The sequence below is a fragment of the Emys orbicularis genome, chromosome 1, assembly GCF_028017835.1.
Source record: "Emys orbicularis isolate rEmyOrb1 chromosome 1, rEmyOrb1.hap1, whole genome shotgun sequence".
Classification (NCBI taxonomy): domain Eukaryota; kingdom Metazoa; phylum Chordata; order Testudines; family Emydidae; genus Emys; species Emys orbicularis.
In genome coordinates this window covers 124416277-124440570 of record NC_088683.1, presented here as the reverse complement: position 1 = coordinate 124440570, position 24294 = coordinate 124416277, and the positions used below count along the sequence as shown (strand labels likewise).

The 24294-nt window shown below is 42.1% G+C and overlaps 1 protein-coding gene across 1 annotated transcript in view; it reads right to left on the bottom strand.

The window, feature by feature from the left end:
- The window catches only part of PDE3A (phosphodiesterase 3A), a 373127-nt gene that overhangs the window by 11435 nt on the left and 337398 nt on the right, over positions 1-24294 (bottom strand). Inside the window, exons 8-13 of the mRNA XM_065417047.1 lie at positions 23800-23969; positions 22323-22460; positions 8920-9031; positions 7039-7152; positions 4546-4745; positions 367-570 (exon numbers count right to left, since the gene is read on the bottom strand). Of these exons, the coding sequence (XP_065273119.1) occupies positions 367-570; positions 4546-4745; positions 7039-7152; positions 8920-9031; positions 22323-22460; positions 23800-23969 (938 nt within the window). The remainder of the gene's footprint in view (positions 1-366; positions 571-4545; positions 4746-7038; positions 7153-8919; positions 9032-22322; positions 22461-23799; positions 23970-24294) is intronic.

Here is a 24294-nt window from a genome sequence, read left to right as displayed (position 1 = left end):
TGATCACACGTTCATAGGTTCCAAGCTTTCTGCATGTGGTTCCTTCATCAGTGTATCCACAGAGAGAGAGAGGCAATGCCATGTTGCTGAGGGATGCAGCTTAATATCCAGTTAAAGTAACTAATTCCTGGTCATTTTCAATAGCTTAGATAGCTAAATGAATATTATGAAAAATTGTTCAGAACGTGTTTTTAGAAATACCTGTTACTGTTTCAGTATCACTATTCACTGAATGGAGATGTGTCTCTGTCTGTGGGGCTGCCTTTTTAGTGATCTTTCCCAGCTGGTGACCCATTTGATGTACAGAAGGGCAAGAAGAATCCTCTTTCCCTTTAGAAAGCATTGGAAATTAGAATTTCTTATTACCTTGGCATTGAATCTGGCTACAAAATCGAAGTGTTTCTTCAGGTCAGTGGCCAAAATGGCCTCAATTACAAGGAAGCGGAAATGCTTGAATTCCATGTGATCAAGGTTGACTAAGAAGTTATATTCCGGCCTGGACATGAAAAGATTCCACGCAGCAGCTGCGTGATGGTTCTCCAAAACAGAGCGATCGTTATACAGCACAGCCTGTGAAAACAATACACTGATTTAAGAATTAAGAATCCTCCTACTGTCTGAAACAGAAAAACATGAAATAAGAATGACTATTGGAATAATGCAATGACTTTTGATGATGGGAGAAATGAGAGAAAGGATCAGGTCTTTAAAAAAAATTTTGCAGAGATTTTAAGGAGTGTTAATTTCTGACAGCAGTAACAGCAGTTGTATATCTGTTTCCTAGTGGTGGTTAAGACTGATTTGGAAGATCCAGCTCTTGCACTCTAGACAATCTCCCATTACTGGTTGACCCATGCTGTGATGAGTTAATCTGGTGTTTTATATTAGCCATTAATGCATTGGCAGAGAGCAGATAAATTCACTATATAGCAGTGGTCAACTGGAAATAGGAGATCCTTTGGAGTGTAAGACCCGAACACACATGCATGTGTATTATATATATTTTACACAAACACACAGATGCACACTTCAATATTAGCCATTAATGAATATATATTATATATAATAGTACTTCCATCACTTCACAGAGCTACAGTCTTCAAGAGCCAAAATCCCCCATTGGTTAAAATTCCACTGATGTTGAAGTCCCTAGCTCTGAGAAATGATGGATGCTCCATTCAGAAACTAGATTAAACAAAGCACTAGGGAATATAGGTTAGGGAATAGTCCTGCACTGGTCCAGGATTTAAAGTCACATGGTCAAATTCTGCTTGAATTTCAGCCACAATCTCTTGACTGTTTAGCATAAGGAGAGAAATACCAAATTTGCCTGAGAATAAATAGAGTTTTTATTTAGTTTTGTGGAGATGTGTCTAGATATATTCAAGTACATACTTGAATATCATTTTTTTCATTACCAACTGCATCAAAGTAGTATTGTTATAGTCTTCTGAAGCCATCACAGTTCCTCACTGCATAGATCATGTTGCAAAATTTGAGCTGCTGTGAGCAGCCCCTTCTGCCTAGCCACAGAGTAAACATGTCACCTTTGTGACACATATACCCTGCCAGATGGGATCACTCTTGAAGGGAGATTTTTGGCTGGGCAGCAGCACTTTGCCATTCCTCAAAGCTGCTGCTTCTGTTCTGGTAACAAAGGCTAGGTCTACACTACCCGCCTGAATCGGCAGGTAGAAATCAATCTCTCAGGGATCGAATTATCGCGTCTCATCGGGACGCGACAATCGATCCCCGAATCAACGCTCTTACTCCACCAGCGGAGGTGGGAGTAAGCGTCGTCGACTGGGAGCCGCGGAGGTTGATTTTGCCGCCGTCCTCACAGCGGGGTAAGTCGGCTCCGATACGCTGAATTCAGCTACGCTATTCGCGTAGCTGAATTTGCGTATCTTAAATCGACACCCCCCCCCTGTAGTGAAGACCTGCCCAAAGCAAGTGATCAAAAGAGGAGAGGAACCAGATCCGAATAGAAACTTTGCAGACTTCAAGTGATATCAAAGTGAAATGAAATCCAACAGGGACTTTGATGCTATCCCTTCATTTATTTACAACCCAGTAAGTACTGTACATTAAGAGCTATCATCTAACTTCTATTCCTGACTTTTACAACTGTTTAACCAGAACAAGTGCTTTTTTGCTGGATCTTAGGAGAATAGACTCAGACTCATAGACTTTAAGGTCAGAAGGGACTATTATGATCATCTAGTCTGACCTCCTGCACAACGCAGGCCACAGAATCTCACCCACCCACTCCTGTAACAAACCCCTAACCTATGTCTGAGTTACTGAAGTCCTCAAATCGTGATTTAAAGACCTCAAGGTGCAGAGAATCCTCCAGCAAGTGACCCGTGCCCCACGCTGCAGAGAAGGCGAAAAACCTCCAGGGCCTCTGCCAATCTGCCCTGGAGGAAAATTCCTTCCCGACCCCAAATATGGCGATCAGTTAAACCCTGAGCATGTGGGCAAGACTCACCAGCCAGCACCCAGGAAAGAATTCTCTGTAGTAACTCAGATCCCACCCCATTTAACATCCCATCACAGACCATTGGGCATATTTACCTGCTAATAATCAAAGATCAATTAACTGCCAAAATTAGGCTATTCCATCATACCATCCCCTCCATAAACTTATCAAGCTTAGTCTTGAAGCTAGATATGTCTTTTGCCCCCACTACTCCCCTTGGAAGGCTGTTCCAGAACTTCACTCCTCTAATGGTTAGAAACCTTCGTCTAATTTCAAGTCTAAACTTCCTAATGTTCAGTTTATATCCATTTGTTCGTGTGTCCACGTTGGTACTAAGCTTAAATAATTCCTCTCCCTCCCTGATATTTATCCCTCTGATATATTTATAAAGAGCAATCATATCTCCCCTCAGCCTTCTTTTGGTTAGGCTAAACAAGCCAAGCTCTTTGAGTCTCCTTTCATAAGACAAGTTTTCCATTCCTCGGATTATCCTAGTAGCCCTTCTCTGTACCTGTTCCAGTTTGAACTCATCCTTCTTAAACATGGGAGACCAGAACTGCACACAATATTCCAGATGAGGTCTCACCAGTGCCTTGTATAACGGTACTAACACCTCCTTATCTCTAATGGAAATACCTCGCCTGATGCATCCCAAGACCACATTAGCTTTTTTAACAGTCATATCACATTGGCGGCTCATAGTCATCCTGTGATCAACCAATACTCCGAGGTCCTTCTCCTACTCTGTTACTTCCAACTGATGTGTCCCCAATTTATAACCAAAATTCTTGTTATTAATCCCTAGAGGCACGACCTTGCATTTTTCACTATTGAATTTCATCCTATTACTATTACTCCAGTTTACAAGGTCATCCAGATCTTCCTGTATGGTATCCCGGTTCTTCTCTGTATTAGCAATACCTCCCAGCTTAGTGTCATCCGCAAACTTTATTAGCACATTCCCACTTTTTGTGCCAGGTCAGTAATAAAAAGATTAAATAAGACTGGTCCCAAAATGCAGGAGGAGCTTTCCTCTCTACTAACACGGGCATAGTACCTCACAAACATCAATGGATTTCATCCTCTCAACATCCTCATGAGGTAGAGAAGTACTATCCACATATTATAGATGGGAAACTGAGGCACAGTGAGGCCAAATGACTTGCCTAAGGTCACATAGGAAGTCTGTGTCCCAGCTGAGAACTGAACTCAGGTTTTCTGAGTCACAGTCTAGGTCCGTAACCACTAGCTCACCCTTCTTTCCTCCCAGAAATAACAATCATAAGCTCCTTTTTACAGAGTATGCTGAAGCTACATTGTGGTTTGGGATGTAAAGGATGGAAGGACGGTCTTCTGGTTAAGACAATGGACTGGGTTCAGGAAATCTGAATTTAGTGGCCAACACAGGCACAGACTTCTTGTGTGACCTTGTGCAACTCATTTAATGTCCTTTTGCATTAGTGCTGTATCTATAAATAGGAGGTAAGAATACTTCCCTACCTCACTAGAAATTAGTAAAGATAAATTCATTATTGGTTATGAGGTGCTCAAATGCTACTACGGATGAGCAATCAAAGAAATAGCTGGTGCAAAATCTGACTTCTCCTGTACACAGAAAAACATGAAAAAACAAGATGCCTCTTAATTATACCTTTCTGTGTGTCACTACATATGAAGTCAGTGTATTCACTGCACAGAAGTTAGGAGTTCCATATGAACTGACAGAAATGTAGCCTCTCTTCCTCCAAATGTTTTTTTAAATCAACAAATCCATCAGTAAGTTAAATAGAAAAAATCCATTTAGCCCCAAATTAAAGAGATTCTTAGTGCTGTTGGTGCTGCTGTTGTGCATAGTTTAAGTGTACCATGCTCCACAACATATTGTAGAACAATTACAGTTTGTGCAATAAGAAATACAGTAGTCAATGCTAACTATTTCATAGTTTACATCAGGCGAGTACCCGATGCAAGCCCAAAACACCCTTGACAATGAAAAGCTGTGCTCAAAAGTCTTTGGAGGGTTAACAATTATGTAGACTTTAAAAACATGGCCCAAGACTTACCTGAGGCGCGCTGGTTGCAACCAAAAAGGCATTGGTCCTTCCTGGATGATCATAATCATGCATGGCTGCAGCTACGTAAAGCGCCATCAATTCTAGGGCAGGGATGTTGCCAGCTAGGCAGCCGTAACTCTCATCTGCAGGTGTGTACATCTTCGAAAACACATATCCCATATGGCCATGAGTGATTCCACTATCAGAATCTGAGCAGAAATAGAGTCCCTTACTGAGTATTAATTACTTATTGAAAATATAGACCATGAGCAAAATTGTGTGCCTGTGTGTTACAAAACCCCCCAAAACATTTGACCAAAACCAATAATCTCAGATTGGGTCTGTTATCCCAGTGCAGAAATACTGAACTCGATGATTTCTGATATTTTGTGTGTGTTCCAGCAACTCAAAAATGACTGTTACCCTAACTAGAATTGGCACAATTGGATGTTTATTTTTTTATAATTCTGATGGATAATATCAATATTTATTTTTAAGCATTTTTTTTCAATTTTTAATTTAAATTTTCTCAGTTGTGCAAAATTCTGGGTTTTAAGCATTTTCCTCCTCTTTTTATGTATGTAAATTTTGCAGGCAATAACGGGGGAGTCAGACAATAATTATTTAGTGACAGTAGATGTTTGGATTCAAGAAGTTAAAGCTTTATAAAACTGATAAACACAAGCTGTCAACTTCACATGTCAAAATACACATAGTAAATATCCTTAAATCAAATACTTATAAGTTCTCAAGCAGCATTTTTCTTACTTTGCCTACCTGTAATTTTGATTAATATCAATGAAAATATTTTTTCATTAGTTTGCGTGTGTACAATGAAATCGACGTTCACCAACATTTACCAGTAAAAATCAAACCTTCCAAGCCTAATCATAACACTGTAAATTTATGTGCAATTAATTAATTAATTGTGAGGCATTAATCAATGAACAGCCCAGCATTTCTTAGCTAATCCATGTTTACATAGCATGGCTCTCTGTTTCCCTCCAATGGCTGGACCACATAGAGGTTTCTGAGTCATTTACAGACTTTGAGCTAATAGATTTGGGTCTTTAAGCTCAGGCAGTGGAGACAGTCTGAGACTTCTGGAACAGATCACTTTCAAAGGCAGATCCTGGCCTAGCCAGACTCCTGGCCTATTCTGCTATGGTAATTCTTATGAGTGAATGTCTTTCAAAAATGTTTTTTGTAAAACATCTTTCCACCCAAAAGATCCCAAGTGTTAATTAACAATACACACCAGCTCCGCTAACTTGCAGACACCACTGGTGTCATCACTTAAGTGGCTTGTAGAAAGAAAGGGCTTAAAAAGAACATGAAAAAGTAAGATGGTCCTACAAAGCTTACAAAAGTCTTGAATTCACATATTTTTAAGTGTAAAATGCTGTGCTTCTACAGTATAGTTAGGACCCTACCAAATTCATGGTGGTTCATTTTGGTAAATTTCACAGTCATAGGATTTTAAGCATCTTAAATGTCATAGATTCAGATCTTGAAATCTGAAATTTCACAGTGTTGTAACCATAGGTGTCCCGACCCAAAAGGGGGCCATGGGGGGATTGCAAGGATATTGTAGGGGAGTCGCGGTATTGCCACCCTTATTTCTGTGTGGCTGGTGGCAGCGGTGCTGCCTTCAGACCTGGGTTTTCAGCCAGCAACCGCGAAGCTTCCTGCAGCTGAGGGAGGTTCCCGGAGGTGTGTCTGACCTGTGCAGGGGAAAAGAAAGTCCCATCCCTCCTCTGCCAAGCCTAGTAGCTGGAGCCCAGTTGGAAGCCCCAGCTAGAGTGCCCCCAACCCCACCACTGCCCAACCCCGACTCTGGGCCCAATGCTCAGGGATTAAAGGGGTCTTGGGACAGCAGTGTGTGTGTGTGTGTGTGTGTGTGTGTGTGTGTGTGTGTGTGTGTGTGTGTGTGTGTGTGTGTGTGTGTGTGTGTGAGAGAGTGAGAGAAAAACACCACGGCGCCTTCTCTGATCACAGCACCCTGGGTGGTTGCCCATGTCGCCCACCTATAAGGCCAGCCTTGCTCCCCCCTCCAAGTGACAACTCCCCCTCCGCCGCCCCCCCCCCCATATCATGCCACCCTCACTTCTGTGCTGCTGTTGGTGGTGGCTCTGCCTTCAGAGTGGGGCACCTGGCCAGTAGCTGCCACTCTCTGTCTGCCCAGCTCTGAAGGTAGTGTAGAAGTAAGGGTGGCAATACTGTGACACTCCTACAACAGCCAGATTTCACAGGGGAGACCGGATTTCACGGTCTGTGAGGTGTTTTTCATAGCCATGAATTTGGTAGGGCCCTAAGTATAGTTGATGGAAATCCACTGGAAAGAATCGGTCTACCACAGTTGCAACACACAAATAAATATTCTAGCACACATTAAATATCAAATATATATTGCTGAAATTGTTTGAAAGTCTAGCAAAGCAAATGAAACGTTCAGTATTCCACAACCCATGTCTTAAAAGAACAGTATATTAAAAAGAATACCTGAATCACTTGCTGACCCATGGTCGTTAATCACAGTTGAGAGTCCTGGGATAGGCTGAGTAGTAAGGTACCAAACAGCATGTAGAACATCAGTCGCATGAATTCTGTTGTGATCTATGATACAAATCAAGGCAATCGATGACACTGTTATTAAACATGCAGATTCTTTCTATCAGAGGGCACACAGCACCATCTACTGGATACAACGGGGAACTTCTAGGGAGTTTCAGTTCAAGGAACAGCAAAAAACCAACAGACATTACAAGATCTGAGGACCCCCGCTTATTTTACAATTCTGTAAGTTTTCAGCTTTCCTTTTACTACTAGGTTGCTACTGTAGGGGGAGCTTTTATACACCATGCAGGAAGAGGGGAAGCCATGGGGGAGAACTACTCCCCCAGGCAAGAGAGAAGAGAGGGAGCTTTTGGCATAGGAATGAGAGCCCTGCTCCTTTCTACTTCCCCGGCCTTTTGTTATGCAAGTATCATCTGGTCAATACAAAGGGTAAAATACTGGTTCCTCTAAAATCAATGGAAAGACTCCCATTCACGTCACGGTGGCCAGGATTTCTCCGAGTTTCTAACCATAAGAGCTTGTCTTCACTGCAACGATTAGCTTGAGTTATTCCACTAGCCTAGCTTGAGTGAGAGCAGCCACATCTTGAAACAACACTCCGGCTACGCGGTGATTGGATTAGCATCTGACCAGCTGTGCTAACTCAAGTTGTTGCCTGTAGCTGCATCTCGGCTGCATCACTAGCTTGAGCATCAGCAGCCCTTGAGCTTCAATCCATACACCCCTGACAGGCCAGCTAGCTCAAGTTTAAAGCAAAGAACCACTTAAGTTGAGCTAGAGATTTGTGTGTGGGGATGGGAATCAGACTAAGGACAACACTAGAGTTACATCTTGAGCTAACACCACAACAAACACAAGCCCTTATATAGATTTTATTCAGCTCTGGTATCAATCTCCAACAATGCAACACGTAGATAAAAGGCCCTTCAAAAATGGGGGAACTTAAATGTTGTATTTCTTTGGCAAAGATAATAAAATTCTGGGACAGAGTCCTAGGAACCTGAAAAATATAGATTATATATTTCTATACAGATATATCCAGTAAATGTACCTCAATAACATTCATTTTCTATATAATATGTATCTCTACAGTAAATCATATAGCTATATATGGGTGTATACTTGCTTCTGAATCCATAGCTAGCTAGCATAGAAGAGCTGGGATATCTGCTGAAAGTTATGCCAGGAATCCGGGACCACAGGTTTAAAATCACTGTTCTATAGCATCTTTTGTGTGGAAGCATATCACAGTGTGCACATCTCTAACTCAACTCTCCTGAGGGGGAGTGGGGGGCAGGCAACCATTCCAACAATCTCCAGATAAGACTGACAATACCACCAACCAATAACAAGCACGGCTAGAGAGAACAGTCCCCTGATACCTATAAACTTTCAAAATGGGAGCCATCTTACTACCCGAGATTTACACAGAGTTTTCTATGAAGTAAAATAATAATACTAAAAAAAACCCATAAAAGCCAAACAGACAGAAACGTGAGGGCAGAATTAAGGAAGAGCCTCTGCATAAGAGGCAATTAGCTTAGCAGTGTTGCGTGTATTGACAAAATTGTGGGATACTATTAACAATGCACAAAGCTTTGCGTACATCACATCCTGTATACCAAAAGAGGACTACTACTCTTATGCATTTAGTCAAGAGGTAGGAGACAAAATGCAGCCCTTGAAAGAAGAAATGGCTGTGGTGATTAGGGAGAGTAAAGAATGTATAAAAAATAATTACTGAACATGTCAAAAGTCAAAGACGTCTGAGCAAGAGACTCTTATTTAACCTGGAGTTTTACTTACAAGGTATCTCTCGGTATCCACACTCCAAGGCATGAAAGTAATTCATGAACTCCCTCTCAGGAATTTTAAAGGCTTCAAACAGCCCCATGTCTTCAAAAAGCCTGTATGATACCTGGAAAAGGAAAACAACCACGCTGCTAAGTAGACCAAAAAAGACATCGTAAAAGCTGATCCTATAAAGTCACCTGGTCTATCCCTATTCAATATAGGATTGTTCCCTAATGCATTTTCTCACGTGAATCATCTGGTCTAGTTCATGTGGGGAAGCTACCAGTACGTCTGCTGAGACACAGTTACACAGTCAAACAGGTTGTTTAGAAATTGTTCACCAAAATGTTCCTCTTCTTTGTACTCTCTGATTGTTCTAAGCAACTTTTCTCCTTCTCTGATGATTACCCTCTTCCAATACTTGTACCTGGTTATATTCCTTTCTGGTGACATTTAGCCAGCCTAGATATCATCAGTTTTAAGTGCTACAAAATGTGCTAGGTGCCTCACAAAAAAACATAATAAAGCACAAAGACACGGAGGAGATTTACAACGACTGATAGGAATTAGCATCTCTGCAAATCTGCCCCATATATCCTGTCCCAAAGAGTATGCAATGACAATTGTTCTGCTCTTTGCCTAATCATTTAAACAGATGAAGGGAGAGGAAAAGAAGAAGCCAAGGGTGTCAAATAAAAAGTCAGCTGAATAAATCATGTCACTTTTTTTTTTTTTAAACCTTGTAGGTGAAATGACAGAAGTGAGTTTTCAGGAGGGATATGACTGAAGGGAAGGAATTTTCAGTAGAGAAGACATCCAGAGGGCATTCTTACAGAGAATTTTAGAAGAGGAGTCAAGCAGGGTATTCAAGCTGGTAGCAGTGGTGGAGTGAAGAAGTTGATGGGGGACTATAATAGGAGACCAGGTCAGCGAGGCAGACAGCAGCTATCATATGATGTAGGGGCTTGAAAGCAACAACAAATTTCAACTTTATACAAAGTGCAATGGGACCTAATGAAATGACTATGTTAAGTTCTTCCAACTTTCCTTTTGAAATTAGCCTCTCCAGCACTTCATTAATTGTTCTTGTCAAGAGGTGCCCAGAACCAAATACTGCATTCTTTGTGTGGTCTCACCAGAGCTGTATCAAGGAGAGACCACTGTCTCCCAGTTCCACCGTATACTACACTCTGCATATGCAGTTCCAAAATCATACTGGCCTTTGTTTCAACATAGCACAACTGAACCTAAATTAAACTGCTGTCTATCAACTGCTGCGTATTTCAGCATATCATGTGTATGAATTGGGATCCATAATCTACACTGATGGGTGTGGTGTACCCAAGTTTTAACAAACTGAAACTCTGAATATCTGGCCTTCCCATTGAACTCAGTGCTGCCAGCCATGAGTCTGTCCCAAACCCATCCACTAGGGGGGCTTCCTCTAGCTTCCCCTGCCCAATTTGCCCCCCACCCAGGGCCCAACATAGCTGGTAACTCATCCACCTGCAGCAGCTAATGGCTCTTGTCTCAGACCTTCCAAGAGGTATTGAACACTGAGTGACAAGCACCCTGCATGTGAACTCAGTGGTGTGCTGAATATCTGGCCATCGCAGAGAATTACAATTATTTTAAAGTAACTGATATGGATTTACAATCTGAGCTCTCTTCAAGTTTTTTTACTAGGAATTTCTTATCAAGCAGAATTTCTGTGTGAACTAATTCTGAACGATTCTAGCAAAAATGAGAAAGGAGGACCAGGCGAAGGGGGGTGCAGCTGAGAGTGCACAAATGTAGTTTCTGACTCCACACACAAGGGGCTGGTCCTCACTAAGCCCCCAGTTCGGACTAAGATACGCAACTTCGTGAATAACGTAGCTGAAGTCGAAGTATCTTAGTTCGAACTTAAAGGTACTTACCGCGGGTCCACACGTGGCAGGCAGGCTCCCCCGTCGACTCTGCCTACTCCTCTCGCGGAGAAGGATTACCGGCATCGACGGCGAGCACTTCCGGGATCGACTTATCGCGTCTAGACAAGACGCGATAAATCGATCCCAGAAGATCGATTGCTTGCCGCCGAACCAGCAGGTAAGTATAGACGTACCCAAGGGATCTCTCAGTTATCAAGTGTCTGCCACTTGTGCTTCTGGTGGTAGCACCTCTGCACTGACCGGCTTCTTTTTGAATGATATAGGGTGCCAAGAGTACCATGTTCAATATTAGTACCCAGAAAGGTGGTGGTAATGCTGGTCAGTGTCGGCGTGGCGATGCCAATGAAAGCCAAAGCCACAGAAGCTGCTAGCAATACTGCTGTAAAGGACACATCAGAGCTGCTTGAAATAGAGCTATTCCAGTGCAGAGATCAGTACTTTAAGTATTGGACTATCCCTCTTAGAACTCAGAGTCCGAACAAGACAAAAATATATAGCAGAACCATCAAAAGAGGGAGAAAAGTCTTTCTTCAGTTATAGGATTTTAAAAACCTGAGGACACCAAATATGGAAAAGAGTGCTCCTAGAGAAATTCTTAGCCATTTCTGTAGCCTGAGCTTCAATGGCAACTGGAGATTGGTAATGGAAAATCCCTATGCATCTCAGTTCTGGAGGCTAACTGTAGGCAGTAGGAGTGTGGGTGATGTGATGGGCTCAGGGCAAGTGTTAGTGCATGAGTTCCAGGCGCCTGTCAGGATTAGGCATGTCTGCCCTGAACAGAAAACAGGCTTCTTAAAATCTCTGATTGCCACTGGGGACAGGAAGAGAAAGGCGAAAAAAGAGATTACTCTTCTCTACATTGCGGAAGGAATGAACCCCTCATTCTCTAACCAGACAACATAAGAAAGCCACACTAAGAAGCTAGTCTGGTGATAGGTCATTAACTATTCAACCCCCTCTTTACCTATATTGCTCTCTCTCACCGTTCTATTGTTCTCTAGTTCCCTACCCTATCGATCGCTCCCTAGTTTTCTTCTACCTACCCCATACCTAATGCCTCCTTACTTTTATTTCCCTCAACATCTTCCTCCTCTGTGGTGCACCCATAAGAAAGAGAATGGAAATGGAAAGAAAGGATGACATTTTACATGTATTCTCTGGGTAAAAATTTCAACGGTACCTACGTGATTTAGGAACCTGATTCTTTTCAAAAGTGACTCAGGCACATAAGAGCATTAGGCCCATTCACTTGCACTTTTGAAAATGTTACCCTGTGCATTTAATCCTTAAGGAAACCCAAGTGCTTTACAAAAAAATTACCAAAATCCCATGAGGCTTATGTATGCAGAAAAGGCCCCATAGCATCTTAAATATAGTAAGCTGCACTGGGGTCAGCAGCAGATGAAAACTGACACAGGAGGTTTCTCCAGCTCTGTGTGTGCTCCAAAGAAATTACTCAGGACCAGTGTTCCCTCTAAGCTGTGCGGTCACCCAGGAATGATTCAAGTGCCGCGCACTTGATTAGCAGAGCCGGGCACACCCGGCAGCGTGTGTTCAGGTGCCCCTCCTGACGCTACTTTGCAGCCACATTGCTCCTCTAGCTGCTCCCAGGACCCTCCTGCTGGCAGTGCAGAATGGGGTGTGTGTGTGTGAGGGGAGTGCTAATGTCAGGGTGTCCCCCCCCGCCCCTGTATCCCATCTCCGCAGAGCAGGGGAGAGGGGACAGGGCTCAGGACTCGGAGCAGGAGAGAGCTGCTGCGGTCCGGGTGGTGAGTGAGTGCCTTAAAGAGACAGTGCACAGTCTCTCTCACACACACACACACACACACACTCTGTCTCTCCCCCCCGCCTCCCACCATAGGTGCCGACTCCATGGGTGCTCCGGGGCTGGAGCACTCACGGGGAAAAATTGGTGGGTGCTCAGCACCCACCGGCAGCTCCCCGCCTGCCCTCCCACCCTCCCGCCCAGCTCACCTCCACCTCTGCTCTGCCTCCTCCTCTGAGTGCGCCGCATGCCTGCTTTTCCCCCCTAGCTCCCAGCGCTTGTGCCACGAAACAGCTGTTTCACGTGGCTGGGAGGGAGGGGGAACATGGCGCGCTCGGGGAAGAGGCGGGGCTGGGGCGGGGATTTGGGGAAGGGGTCCAATAGGGGCAGGGAGGGGGGCAGAGTTGGGGTGGGGACTTTGGGGAAGGAGTTGGAATGGGGGCGGGGCAGGGAAAGGGTGGAGTCGGGGCGGGGGGGTGCGAGCACCCACCAGCGCCGAGGAAAGTTGGTGCCTATTTCCCCCCCCCCCCCCCCCCCGTCCATGGACCCTATCTCCGCAGAGGTAGGGTACTCAGGAGCAGGAGAGCTTTCAGTGAGTGCCTTAAAGAGACAGCACATGGTGTCTCAGAAACTTCCCCAGCAGCCAACACACACACACACACACACACACACACAGTCTTTCACACTCACCTCCCAACACATACTTGTATTATTGTTGTTGTTACTTCTTCGTACTTCCTGCAATGCACATATATTCTCTATAATTTTATTCTTTCAAAGTGTGTTATTTTAACTTTTTGACTAGTCTATGCATTTGATAATTTTTATTTCTCTCTTACACTTACATTTAATTATTTGAGTAGTGAGTTCTAAAATGCCTAACCTGTCCTGGCTGGAGTAATTATCCCTATGGTAACTTTTTAAAAAGTATATATTAATATATATTAATACCAAGCTGGGAGGGGTTGCAAATGCTTTGAAGGATAGGATTAAAATTCAAAATGATCTGGACAAACTGGAGAAATGGTCTGAAGTAAATAAGATGAAATTCAATATGGACAAATGCAAAGTACTCCATTTAGGAAGGAACAATCAGTTGCACATATACAAAATGGGACATGACTGCCTAGGAAGGAGTACTGAGGAAAGGGATCTGGGGGTCATAGTGGACCACAAGCTAAATATGAGTCAACAGTGTAATGCTTTTGGGAAAAAAAGCAAATATCATTCTCGGATGTATTAACAGGAGAGTTGTAAGCAAGACACGAGAAGTAATTCTGCTCTACTCCGCTCTGATTAGGCCTCAACTGGAGTATTGTATCCAGTTCTGGGTGCCACATTTCAGGAAGAATGTGGACAAACTGGAGAGAGTCCAGAGAAGAGTAACAAAATGATTAAAGGTCTAGAAAACAGGACCTATGAGGGCAGATTGAAAAAACTGGGTGTGTTTAGTCTGGAAAAGAGAAGACTGAGAGGGAACATGATAAGAGTTTTCAAGTATGTAAAAGGCTGTTACAAGGAGGAGGAAGAAAAATTGTTTTTCTTACCCTCTGACAAGAAGCAATGGGCTTAAATTGCAGCAAGGGAGGTTTAGGTTGGACATTAGGAAAAACTTCCTAACTGTCAGGGTGGTTAAGCACTGGAATAAATTGCCTACGGATGTTGTGGCATCTCTATCATTGGAGATTTTTTAAGAGCAGGTTAGACAAACACCTGCCAGGAATAGTTTAGATAACACTGGTCTACAATTTTTGAGAAGTCGTCTGCTTCAGAGATAAAATGTGCTATTTATTATGTATTTTGATGTGCTGAATTCAAATATGACAATTAAAACAACTGATTGGCTACTGTTTCTAAGATATTTAAGTTTTTACATTTTATGTCTATGTATATTGTGTAGATAGTAGAGTTTTAATCATAAATTGTAAACCTAGGTCTTTTCATGTGTTTATGGTTGCTTTACATGATAATATTTCACCTGTCCTGTTTATGTAACACTTTAAAAATCAGCAAAAGGGTTATATAAATAAAATTTATTATGAAACAAAAGGCAAAAAACTATTCTGTACATAGTTTAGTCCTATTCAGTGTCTACTCGGCGCTTCTTGGCTTGTCTCTTGTATTCATTAAATGGAGCATCTCTTGTCACTGTCCAGCAATAGTCTGCAAGCATTGATGGGCTCCATTTGCCCTGATAGCATTTCTCCATTGTTGCAATGTCCTGGTGAAATCGCTCGCCGTGCTCGTCGCTCACTGCTCCGCAGTTCGGTGGAAAAAAAATCTAGATGAGAGTGCAAAAAATGTATCTTTAGTGACATGTTGCAACCAAGGCTTTTGTATGCCTTGAGGAGGTTTTCCACCAACAACCTGTAGTTGTCTGCCTTGTTGTTTCCGAGAAAATTTATTGCCACTAACTGGAAGGCTTTCCATGCCGTCTTTTCCTTGCCACGCAGTGCATGGTCAAATGCATCATCTTGAAGAAGTTCACGAATCTGAGGACCAAGAAAGACACCTTCCTTTATCTTAGCTTCACTTAACCTTGGAAATTTTCCACGGAGGTACTTGAAAGCTGCTTGTGTTTTGTCAATGGCCTTGACAAAGTTCTTCATCAGACCCAGCTTGATGTGTAAGGGTGGTAACAAAATCTTCCTTGATTCAACAAGTGGTGGATGCTGAACACTTTTCCTCCGAGGCTCCAATAACTGTCAGAGTGGCCAATCTTTCTTGATGTAGTGGGAATCTCTTGCACGACTATCCCATTCGCAGAGAAAACAGCAGTACTTTGTGTATCCAGTCTGCAGACCAAGCAAGAGAGCAACAACCTTCAAATCGCCACAAAGCTGCCACTGATGTTGGTCATAGTTTATGCACCTCAAAAGTTGTTTCATGTTGTCATAGGTTTCCTTCATATGGACTGCATGACCAACTGGAATTGATGGCAAAACATTGCCATTATGCAGTAAAACAGCTTTAAGACTCGTCTTCGATGAATCAATGAAGAGTCTCCACTCATCTGGATCGTGAACGATGTTGAGGGCTGCCATCACACCATCGATGTTGTTGCAGGCTACAAGATCACCTTCCATGAAGAAGAATGGGACAAGATCCTTTTCACGGTCACGGAACATGGAAACCCTAACATCACCTGCCAGGAGATTCCACTGCTGTAGTCTGGAGCCCAGCAGCTCTGCCTTACTCTTGGGTAGTTCCAAATCCCTGACAAGGTCATTCAGTTCACCTTGTGTTATGAGGTGTGGTTCAGAGGAGGAGGATGGGAGAAAATGTGGGTCCTGTGACATTGATGGTTCAGGACCAGAAGTTTCATCCTCTTCCTCGTCTGACTCAAGTGAGAATGATTCTGGTGCATCAGGAACCGGCAGTCCTTCTCCGTGGGGTACTGGGTGTATAGCTGATGGAATGTTTGGATAATGCACAGTCCACTTTTTCTTCTTTGACACACCTTTCCCAACTGGAGGCACCATGCAGAAGTAACAATTGCTGGTATGATCTGTTGGCTCTCTCCAAATCATTGGCACTGCAAAAGGCATAGATTTCCTTTTCCTGTTCAACCACTGGCGAAGATTTGTTGCACAAGTGTTGCAGCATATGTGTGGGGCCCACCTCTTGTCCTGAGCTCCAATTTTGCAGCCAAAATAAAGGTGATAGGCTTTCTTAACCATAGAGGTTATACTGCGCTTTTGTGATGCAAAAGTCACTTCACCACAAACATAGCAGAAGTTATCTGCACTGTTCACACAAGTACGAGGCATCTCTGCTCACTTTGGCTAAACAGAAATGTGTCCCTTTGCAAAAGCAAACACTGACAAATAAGAGAGCACGACACTGTATGATTTCTAGAGCTGATATAGGGCAATTTGTTCAGCAGAGTGATGTAAGCTTCGTTATGATTGCATCATCCATGACTTCTAGGAATAACATGATGCAATTCATATCATGTATGACGCAATACCAGCTTCAGATTGCATCATTCATTGTTTTGCCTAAAAAGCAAGTACTGTCCAAACCCAGTCATAGATTTATTCATAGATCCAGTCAAAGATGTATTTTAGTCATTTCTGGTTAAAAATTGAGATCCCTTCCCTTTATAACTCACTTATCCTCCGCCATTCCCAAGTCAAGGGTCGTATATACTGACCCAATAGCATATCTTGAAAACTAGAGCCAATCAACAATTTTAAGCATCATTTTCGTTCTCAGTGACCCAGAATTAGTAAAGTTTGACTACATTTATTTCAGAAGCATTTTGGCTGTAGAGCAGTGTAATTAGTCCTGCCACGAGTGCAGGGGACTGGACTAGATGACCTCTCTTAGCCCCTTCCAGTTCTATGATTCTATATCTAGGTTTTTTGTTTCTACTGGTGGTGCACATCTGTGCCTTACCTCGGTGCACATAACAAAATTTATTCTGCACATGGATGGAAAAAATTAGAGCGAACATTGCTCAGGACAGGCCTCTGCAGCTCTCTAAAGAGAGGAGGATTATGGTTAGGCCAGATGCATAGCCAGTCGGTCTATACATTGCATATATAAGCTAGGCAAAACCCTATAAGGGGGAGCAACAGGCTACCTCTACCTATGCCCTATGGTATGCAATGTTGTTGTAGCCCTGTTGGTCCCAAGCTATTAGAGGGACAATGTGGCTGAGGTAATATCTTTTATTGGATCAACTTCTGTTGATGAGAGGGGCAAGCTTCTGAGCTACACAGAGCTCTTCTTCAGGTCTGGGAATTGTGCTAACTACTTACGCTAAAGTATCTGTTCAACCTTGAATTTAACTGTGACACTCTTAGTACCTTTCCCAGACCTGAAGAAAAGCTCTGTTTATCTCAGAAATTTGTCTCTCTCATCAACAGAAGTTGGTCCAATAAAATATATTACCTCACCCACATTGTCTCTTTATGCCCTATGGTAGCAGCCAGAACTGAAGTGTGCAGGCAGCTTGACCAGCAGGGCCCAGGACTTCCAAACACAGCATGGAACTCCATTTGCCTCTCTTGGATCATGGCTGAGTTGACCCAGCCAGGATTCAAACTTGCAGCTACGAGGAAACGAGGTATTTCAAACCTTAGTCTTAGATCACTGAGCCATGGAAGGTGAAAGGAACAAAAAACAGGAAAGAAAAGACACTAGTTGCTACTGTCTGTCTAGTTCATTGTATCTTACTGCCCTGGAACATACCCCTGTGGGAAAAGAGGAATGGTAGAATATTATTCTGCAGATTTTAATCATATTGATTCATACAACTGTTAGGCAGGTATTTTTACAAACTGCATGCCTTAAAAGGAGGTTATTTTTTTCCCCTCTGAATTTCCAGCATTGATTTAGGTCAGGGGGGAAGGTTTCAAAATAATTCTGAAGAAGTTGACTGGACTGGCAAGGGGTGGAAGTGAATGGTATCCAGTTCCCAACAGCTTATTTGGAGAGAAATGGTCTGCTCTTCCAGGCACCAAGAAGGATAAGCCGCCAAGCAAGGCATTCAGACACAAGAAAGAATGAAAGAACGAGGCAAAGGGACATTTGTTTCCTGGTACTTATAGCTTCTTGGGCATCAGAAAATCTGGATACTTTGGCAAAATAAGTATTGCTGTTTTAGTTGTTATGTACTCTTTATTATAAACTTATTTTTGACTTTTTTCCTCCCATGGCAAATGTTGCCATATCTCAGGAGTATACATCACCTGATGGACAATCACACCCTGGCTTACTAAGCAACACCTTCTCCTTTCTTCCTATCTTCTGCTTGTGTTTGGGGTTTAGGGGCAGTTCATCAAGCTGAAGATCAGGTCAGATTCTTATGGTCTGGCTTAGCGCTATTGATCACACATTACCATAACCATTGGTCCCTACTGCATATGGCTTCCTAGTTAGAAAACAGCTGTATGTGCCATACTGCCAGTATGCTCAGTACACTTTTTATTCTTAGGAATAAATAAATTTCAACACATGTCCTTTGTTTGGCAAGTGATGTTACTTCCCTCTCCCCTCCCTGCTGTCTCCCCCTTCCCCCGTCTATGAAAAACGTAGTGCTTAAATGCATAATTTATAAATCTGTTTCTGGCGTCTGTTAAAACAAAAACAAATGCTTCCAGTGAAATGATTTTGAATGGACGTTTCTTTCAAAGAGGGAACTCATTATTCACATGTTGCTCAGTATAACCATCTTCTATGTATTACTTATTACAGGCACATGGATAATGCCCACCACAACAGTAGCTGTGCACAGCTAAATAAATAAGTAAATACATTCCCCTGAAACTGCTGAGCTTCAGTTCATCTGCAAATTTGACACCATCAGCTCAGGATTAAACAAAGACTGTGAATGGCTAGACAACTACAAAAGCAGTTTCTCCTCCCTTGGTGTTCACACCTCAACTGCTAGAAGAGGGCCTCATCCTCCCTGATTGAACTAACCTCGTTATCTCTAGCCTGACTCACTCTTGCTTGCATATTTATACCTGCCTCTGGAAATTTCCACTACATGCATCCGAAGAAGTGGGTATTCACCCTCGAAAGCTCATGCTCCAATACGTCTGTTAGTCTATAAGGTGCCACAGGACTCTGCTGCTTTTACATTCCCCTGTATAGGAACCTAGAAGCCTAGGTTCCCATCAGCATCAAGACAAAATAAATCAGAGACAAGAAGATACGGGAAACCGAACAAGTACTTCTGCAAAAATTTGGCCAACCAGGCAGGTGCTACAATGCTTTCTGAATATAGTTATGTTCAGGGTTTCTGGCAGTAATGAATTCCACAGATTAGAGCCTGCCACTAATAATGCCCTGACTCCAAATCCCCAATGTTTCCATTCATGGGTGATTTTTAATTTTCATTCAAAAGCCATCTTATGACGAACAACATTCCCCATGAAGAGATTTCCCATGCCATTCTTTTTATAGGGCTGTTTAATTTCTTTGTGCAGAAATATACAGATGATGACAATGTGACCAATAGCCCCCAGCCTCAGCTAGCTGTGAAACACTTCCCATGGGCCTTATTTACAGGTACAGAAACACAGAATCAGAACCTTGACACTGTAGATTTTCCTAGAATCTGAGCCCAGGCCCATCATTTTAATCCACTTGCAGTTTGATAATGGTCAGAGGAGAGATGCTTCCACTTCAAGCTATACATTTTTTTCCAAGCTCACCTACTCTACCTTCCTTTCTAAAGCAAACTGGTTTCTTCCCTACAGGAATTACGATTAGAAGAGCAATAAGCATAAATTAAGGCATTATGTAGCTCTATGGCTTGTTGTGAAGCTGCAATTTCAATAGGAGAGTTTTGCTGTTCCATTCTGAAGTGAGATTTTTTTCTGTGAAGGTCTTTCTATCCCTTTGTTTACAGGTTTGCCTGTGCTGCATTTAAGTGCTTTCCATTGTACTTAGCAAGAATGCTTTTATCGTCAGAGTTGTGTGGGGTCTTTTTTATATAGTGGCTAAATCAATTTAACATTCCACAAATAAGAAAGAGACATCTCAAGTAGCCTTCAAAATGCTAGGCCAGCATTTGCTTTCTAAGCCGAACACCCGCCTGGGGGAACATGTCAACTCCTCTTTGTTCCACCTCATAAATTTTGGATTGTGGGGCATGCATAGTTAATTCCTCTTGTTAATTTTATTTCTTTCTATTTTTTTTTAAAAAGATGAGACTATTTAATTGTGGAAAGCGGAGAATAAATCACTGATGCGTTTATTTGCCTTTGTTCATTCCACTTTAAAGACATACTGTGATATAAATTACACATCAGAAAGTCAACCTATTTCCCAGTTTTAAAAAAAATAGCTCATTTCATTCAGTCACCTTGCTTCCTTATTAGTGGGGGACATCTTCATTTTTAAACCCAAATTTAATCTTGTGCCACTCTGAGCTTGGGTCATCCCATTTACATTAATGTCAATGTAAATTATTGATATCAGAAATGCTGAAGCCTGAAGTTGAGGATACAACTGTTTGTACTAAATAAATAAATCCCAAGTTTTTGAAGCACCTCGGATTGATTTTTTCATATCCCTCATTTTGCATCTTTGCCCCTCACCATGTCCCACTATTTGGGCTTTGGCAGGTGACAATTCACTCATGGTGTGGACAGTGATGACATCTTCAAGCAGGTTTTCTGAACACTCAAGGTCTGCAGGTAGAAGCAGAAGAGGGGGAAAAAAAGGCAGTGGTGGAGGGTAGTGATTACAGAGAAGTGGGGACAACAGGGGAAAACAGCTGGGGGAAGTGTGTCATTTCACACTCTCTCTGATAAGAAGTGCTATACAGATACATATGCACAACCAAAAGATTTTGTTTAGATCCCAGTTGTTGGGTTTTTCATAGAGAAAATGTTTACGTATAAACAAACATAAAAATAGCAATAATATATAGTGAAAAGCAAGAGTGCGTATGTATTGGCCTTGTTGTTGTTGTAACACATTCCAAAAAGATATATAATCAAAATTCTACTCCCTATATTCTGTCAATTGTAGGACCTTCTAAATGATCACCAATACACAGCGTAGGCGTTCTTCTTACCCTTGAAGGAACCCGGAATATTGGCAAGCTGGTTTTGCACAGCTGTTACATGCTGAAGTACAGGCTGGGGTTGCTGACAAGGAAATAGCTCACAGAGTAAATCCTAATGTCACTCTGAATTTAATCAATCATCTTTCCTGGTTGGCTTTTGAATTAGCTGTATGCAGCTGAATAATCATCAGCAACCAAGGGACCAGGACTTGATTTAGCATTAATTGGCGTTTGTTACACTGAGGGCTGGTTAGCACCTTAACCTCTGCGTGTATAATGTGAGACAGTTAAACTTGATTAACACGTTCACTGCTTTCCAGTAGCCTCCCGCACATACTACTTTGTAAAGAGATACTATATCAGTCGAAACCCAATTTGTTTTGGGTTTGTGTCCTGAATATACATTATACACTTCCCCTGTTGACTAAACCATTATCCCACTACAAGAGAAAATGGCCAGTTTGTCTCTGTGCCATCAAGAGGTGAACGACAGAGAAGAAAGCTTGGCCAGGAAAGTGATGATGATTATAGGGGTGTCAATTGTACTGTGTAAATAAAGGTTGTGTCAGCACCTTCATTCTACTTGGAGGAACAAATGAAAAGTTGGCAGTTAAAAAGGAACCTTAGCAGGTTACACCTGATTCAGATCTTTATTAGGTGGAGCAGAAGTATTTACTGCCAACATGTTGACTCTTTAAAAGTGAGGTACAGGGGCAAGACAGTAGAACCAGATTTTTTCCATGAATCTTGGTCTCATGTACGGTTTGACTAGGATTTGCAATGTAAGAGAAGACCATACCTACTCTTTTGGGTCAGCTGTCTCTTTGTGGCCCTCTATGCCTCATGTGATGGACTCAATGCAAAATCCCACAAGACAGCAACCTGAAGATGGTGGCAGCAGCAGCAGCTTTTCGAGTCATAGTTGAAGGTACAGTGGGCCAATATGCATTTACAATTCTTTTAAGAGACAAGATTGGGGGAGAAGGAAGTAGAAGGAGACCTTTTAATGGTAATGGATTTGTGGAATTAGCTCAGCTGCTGCTATCATGGAACTGTATGGCAGGATTTCCCAGTTCCTATGCTGCTGTAACTTACAGGGCCCATCACATTTTTAAAGCTCTATTTTAGTCTGTATCAGTCTATGTACACACAGTACATCCAACCTGCCTGTACAAAACATGCTTCTTACCTGGCTGAGGATCCGACCGCATTTCTTTCCTATTTTTTCCACCAAATCAAAGACTGGGAAGTTCCAATTGTTTAGCTGATCCATAAGAGAGTCCAAGTTGTCCATGACAAGAGGCTCTGGGGCAAGGATAGGTTTGTCCTGCACCAAGAATTAGAAGAGAGAATTCTGATAGATCACAGACTTATGAAAAGTCAAACTAAAGAGGTAAAAGTGCTACAAATCTAGGGCCAAAATTAACCACTGACGTAAGCAGGTGCCATCTCATTGAATACAATGGAGTTACGCTTGTTTCCACCATATCTTAATTTAGCCCTTCTACTTTATAATTGTTGTTAAACTGGAATTGATAGGTAATCCTGGAAATGAAAGATCAGTGTCTGATTATTACAGCTACAAAGAGGTCATTCACTTTTATTGTAAAACTTGCATTGGGCAGAAGAAAACATATTCATTTGTTACTTCCATATTGTGGACTGCTAGAGACTAACAACAGGATTCAGGCAACAAATTCCAAGCTAGTCTTACAGTGAATAGAAATGTGTAAGTAACATATTCAGAGATAATAAAATAAGAACCCTTCCCTTGTTCCACTCAGAGAGACACACTGAAAAGAAACCTTTTTTGAAATCTGAAAGAAGTCTCACCCTTTCCCTGCCTCCTACCCTTTACTCTCTCACAGCTCTTCATTTTCAAGTAATGACCGGAAGTGGAAACAAAAGAACCAAAAAACCTCCAGAAAAATCTCTTCTTCTGGCATATCCAGCTCTGACCAGAAGCAGAGATTGCTAGAAATGTTGTTCTTGTGAGAGTTTTTTAGTCTAATTGCACAGATTTAAGGGGCTTTAAAAATTTGATTAAACATTTTCTTGCTCGTTTGAACCAAACTTACAACTCACTACAGTGGTCCTATGAAACATCAGCATATACCAACATTAGTCTCAGAGTATATGGTATATGAGGTACAAATGTCTTTCCCTATATTTAGTACAGGAAATAACTATAATAATTGTGTAGTACCCTTTGGCCAATGTTAATTTTTTAATGGTGACCACTGTATATGCTAAACAAGGTTACAAGGTTTACTAGGCCATTAAAGTGTTTACATGGCTAATCAGAAAGACTGTACACATTGTACTGGTAACATACACAAGATTATTTCCATACCTGACAAGCAAAATTTTCAAAAATGTGTACTTAAAGTTAGAATCCTAAATCCATATTTAGGTATCAAAATAGGTGGCTTAATTTTCAAAAATGCTAAGCACTCAACAGCTCCCACTGATTTGAATGGGTGCTTAGTGCTTTAGAAAATCAGGTCACCTAGTAAAAGATACATAAATGTGGACATGACCCGAATTTATGCAATTATTTTGGAAAATCTTGTCCAGGATCTTTAGACTGCATCATTCTTTCCCCAGTGTCTTGAGGTGTATTCGAATAAAGTATGAAAGCATTATTTAAAGCAATCGTGAACTACCTCGGGTGGTATTAAAGGGTGCAACATGATAGTCTCAGGCGCGTATGTTCTGCAGACAGATCCCTTCCGCATCTGTTCTTTAGAGCAATCTGTCTCGTCGTCATTTTGTACAATATCACTGCTGTCACTGTTGTTGGTTTCATAGTCAGAGGTGGCTTGAGCTGGATCATCTACAATGCAAATTGGACTGTTTTGAGAACTGTAAGACCCTACTAAAAGGCATTCTCTCTGACCATCTGAGTAATACCAACATGATCTCTGACTCATATACAAACGTGCTGCTTGGCTAGGGCTGAAATCTGACAGTCTATTCAACTGCACTGAAAGAGGTACCCCTGCAGGGTCTGAAAACTGGGACCACAGAATGAAGAATGAGGAAACTCTGAGGACTAATATTAGGATGGGCCAAATTAGGTGACCGAGAGCGAGACCACATTTATTGCATATTTTTAACCCTCTAAAACTGAGTTAATTAAGAGCTTATTCAGATTCCTC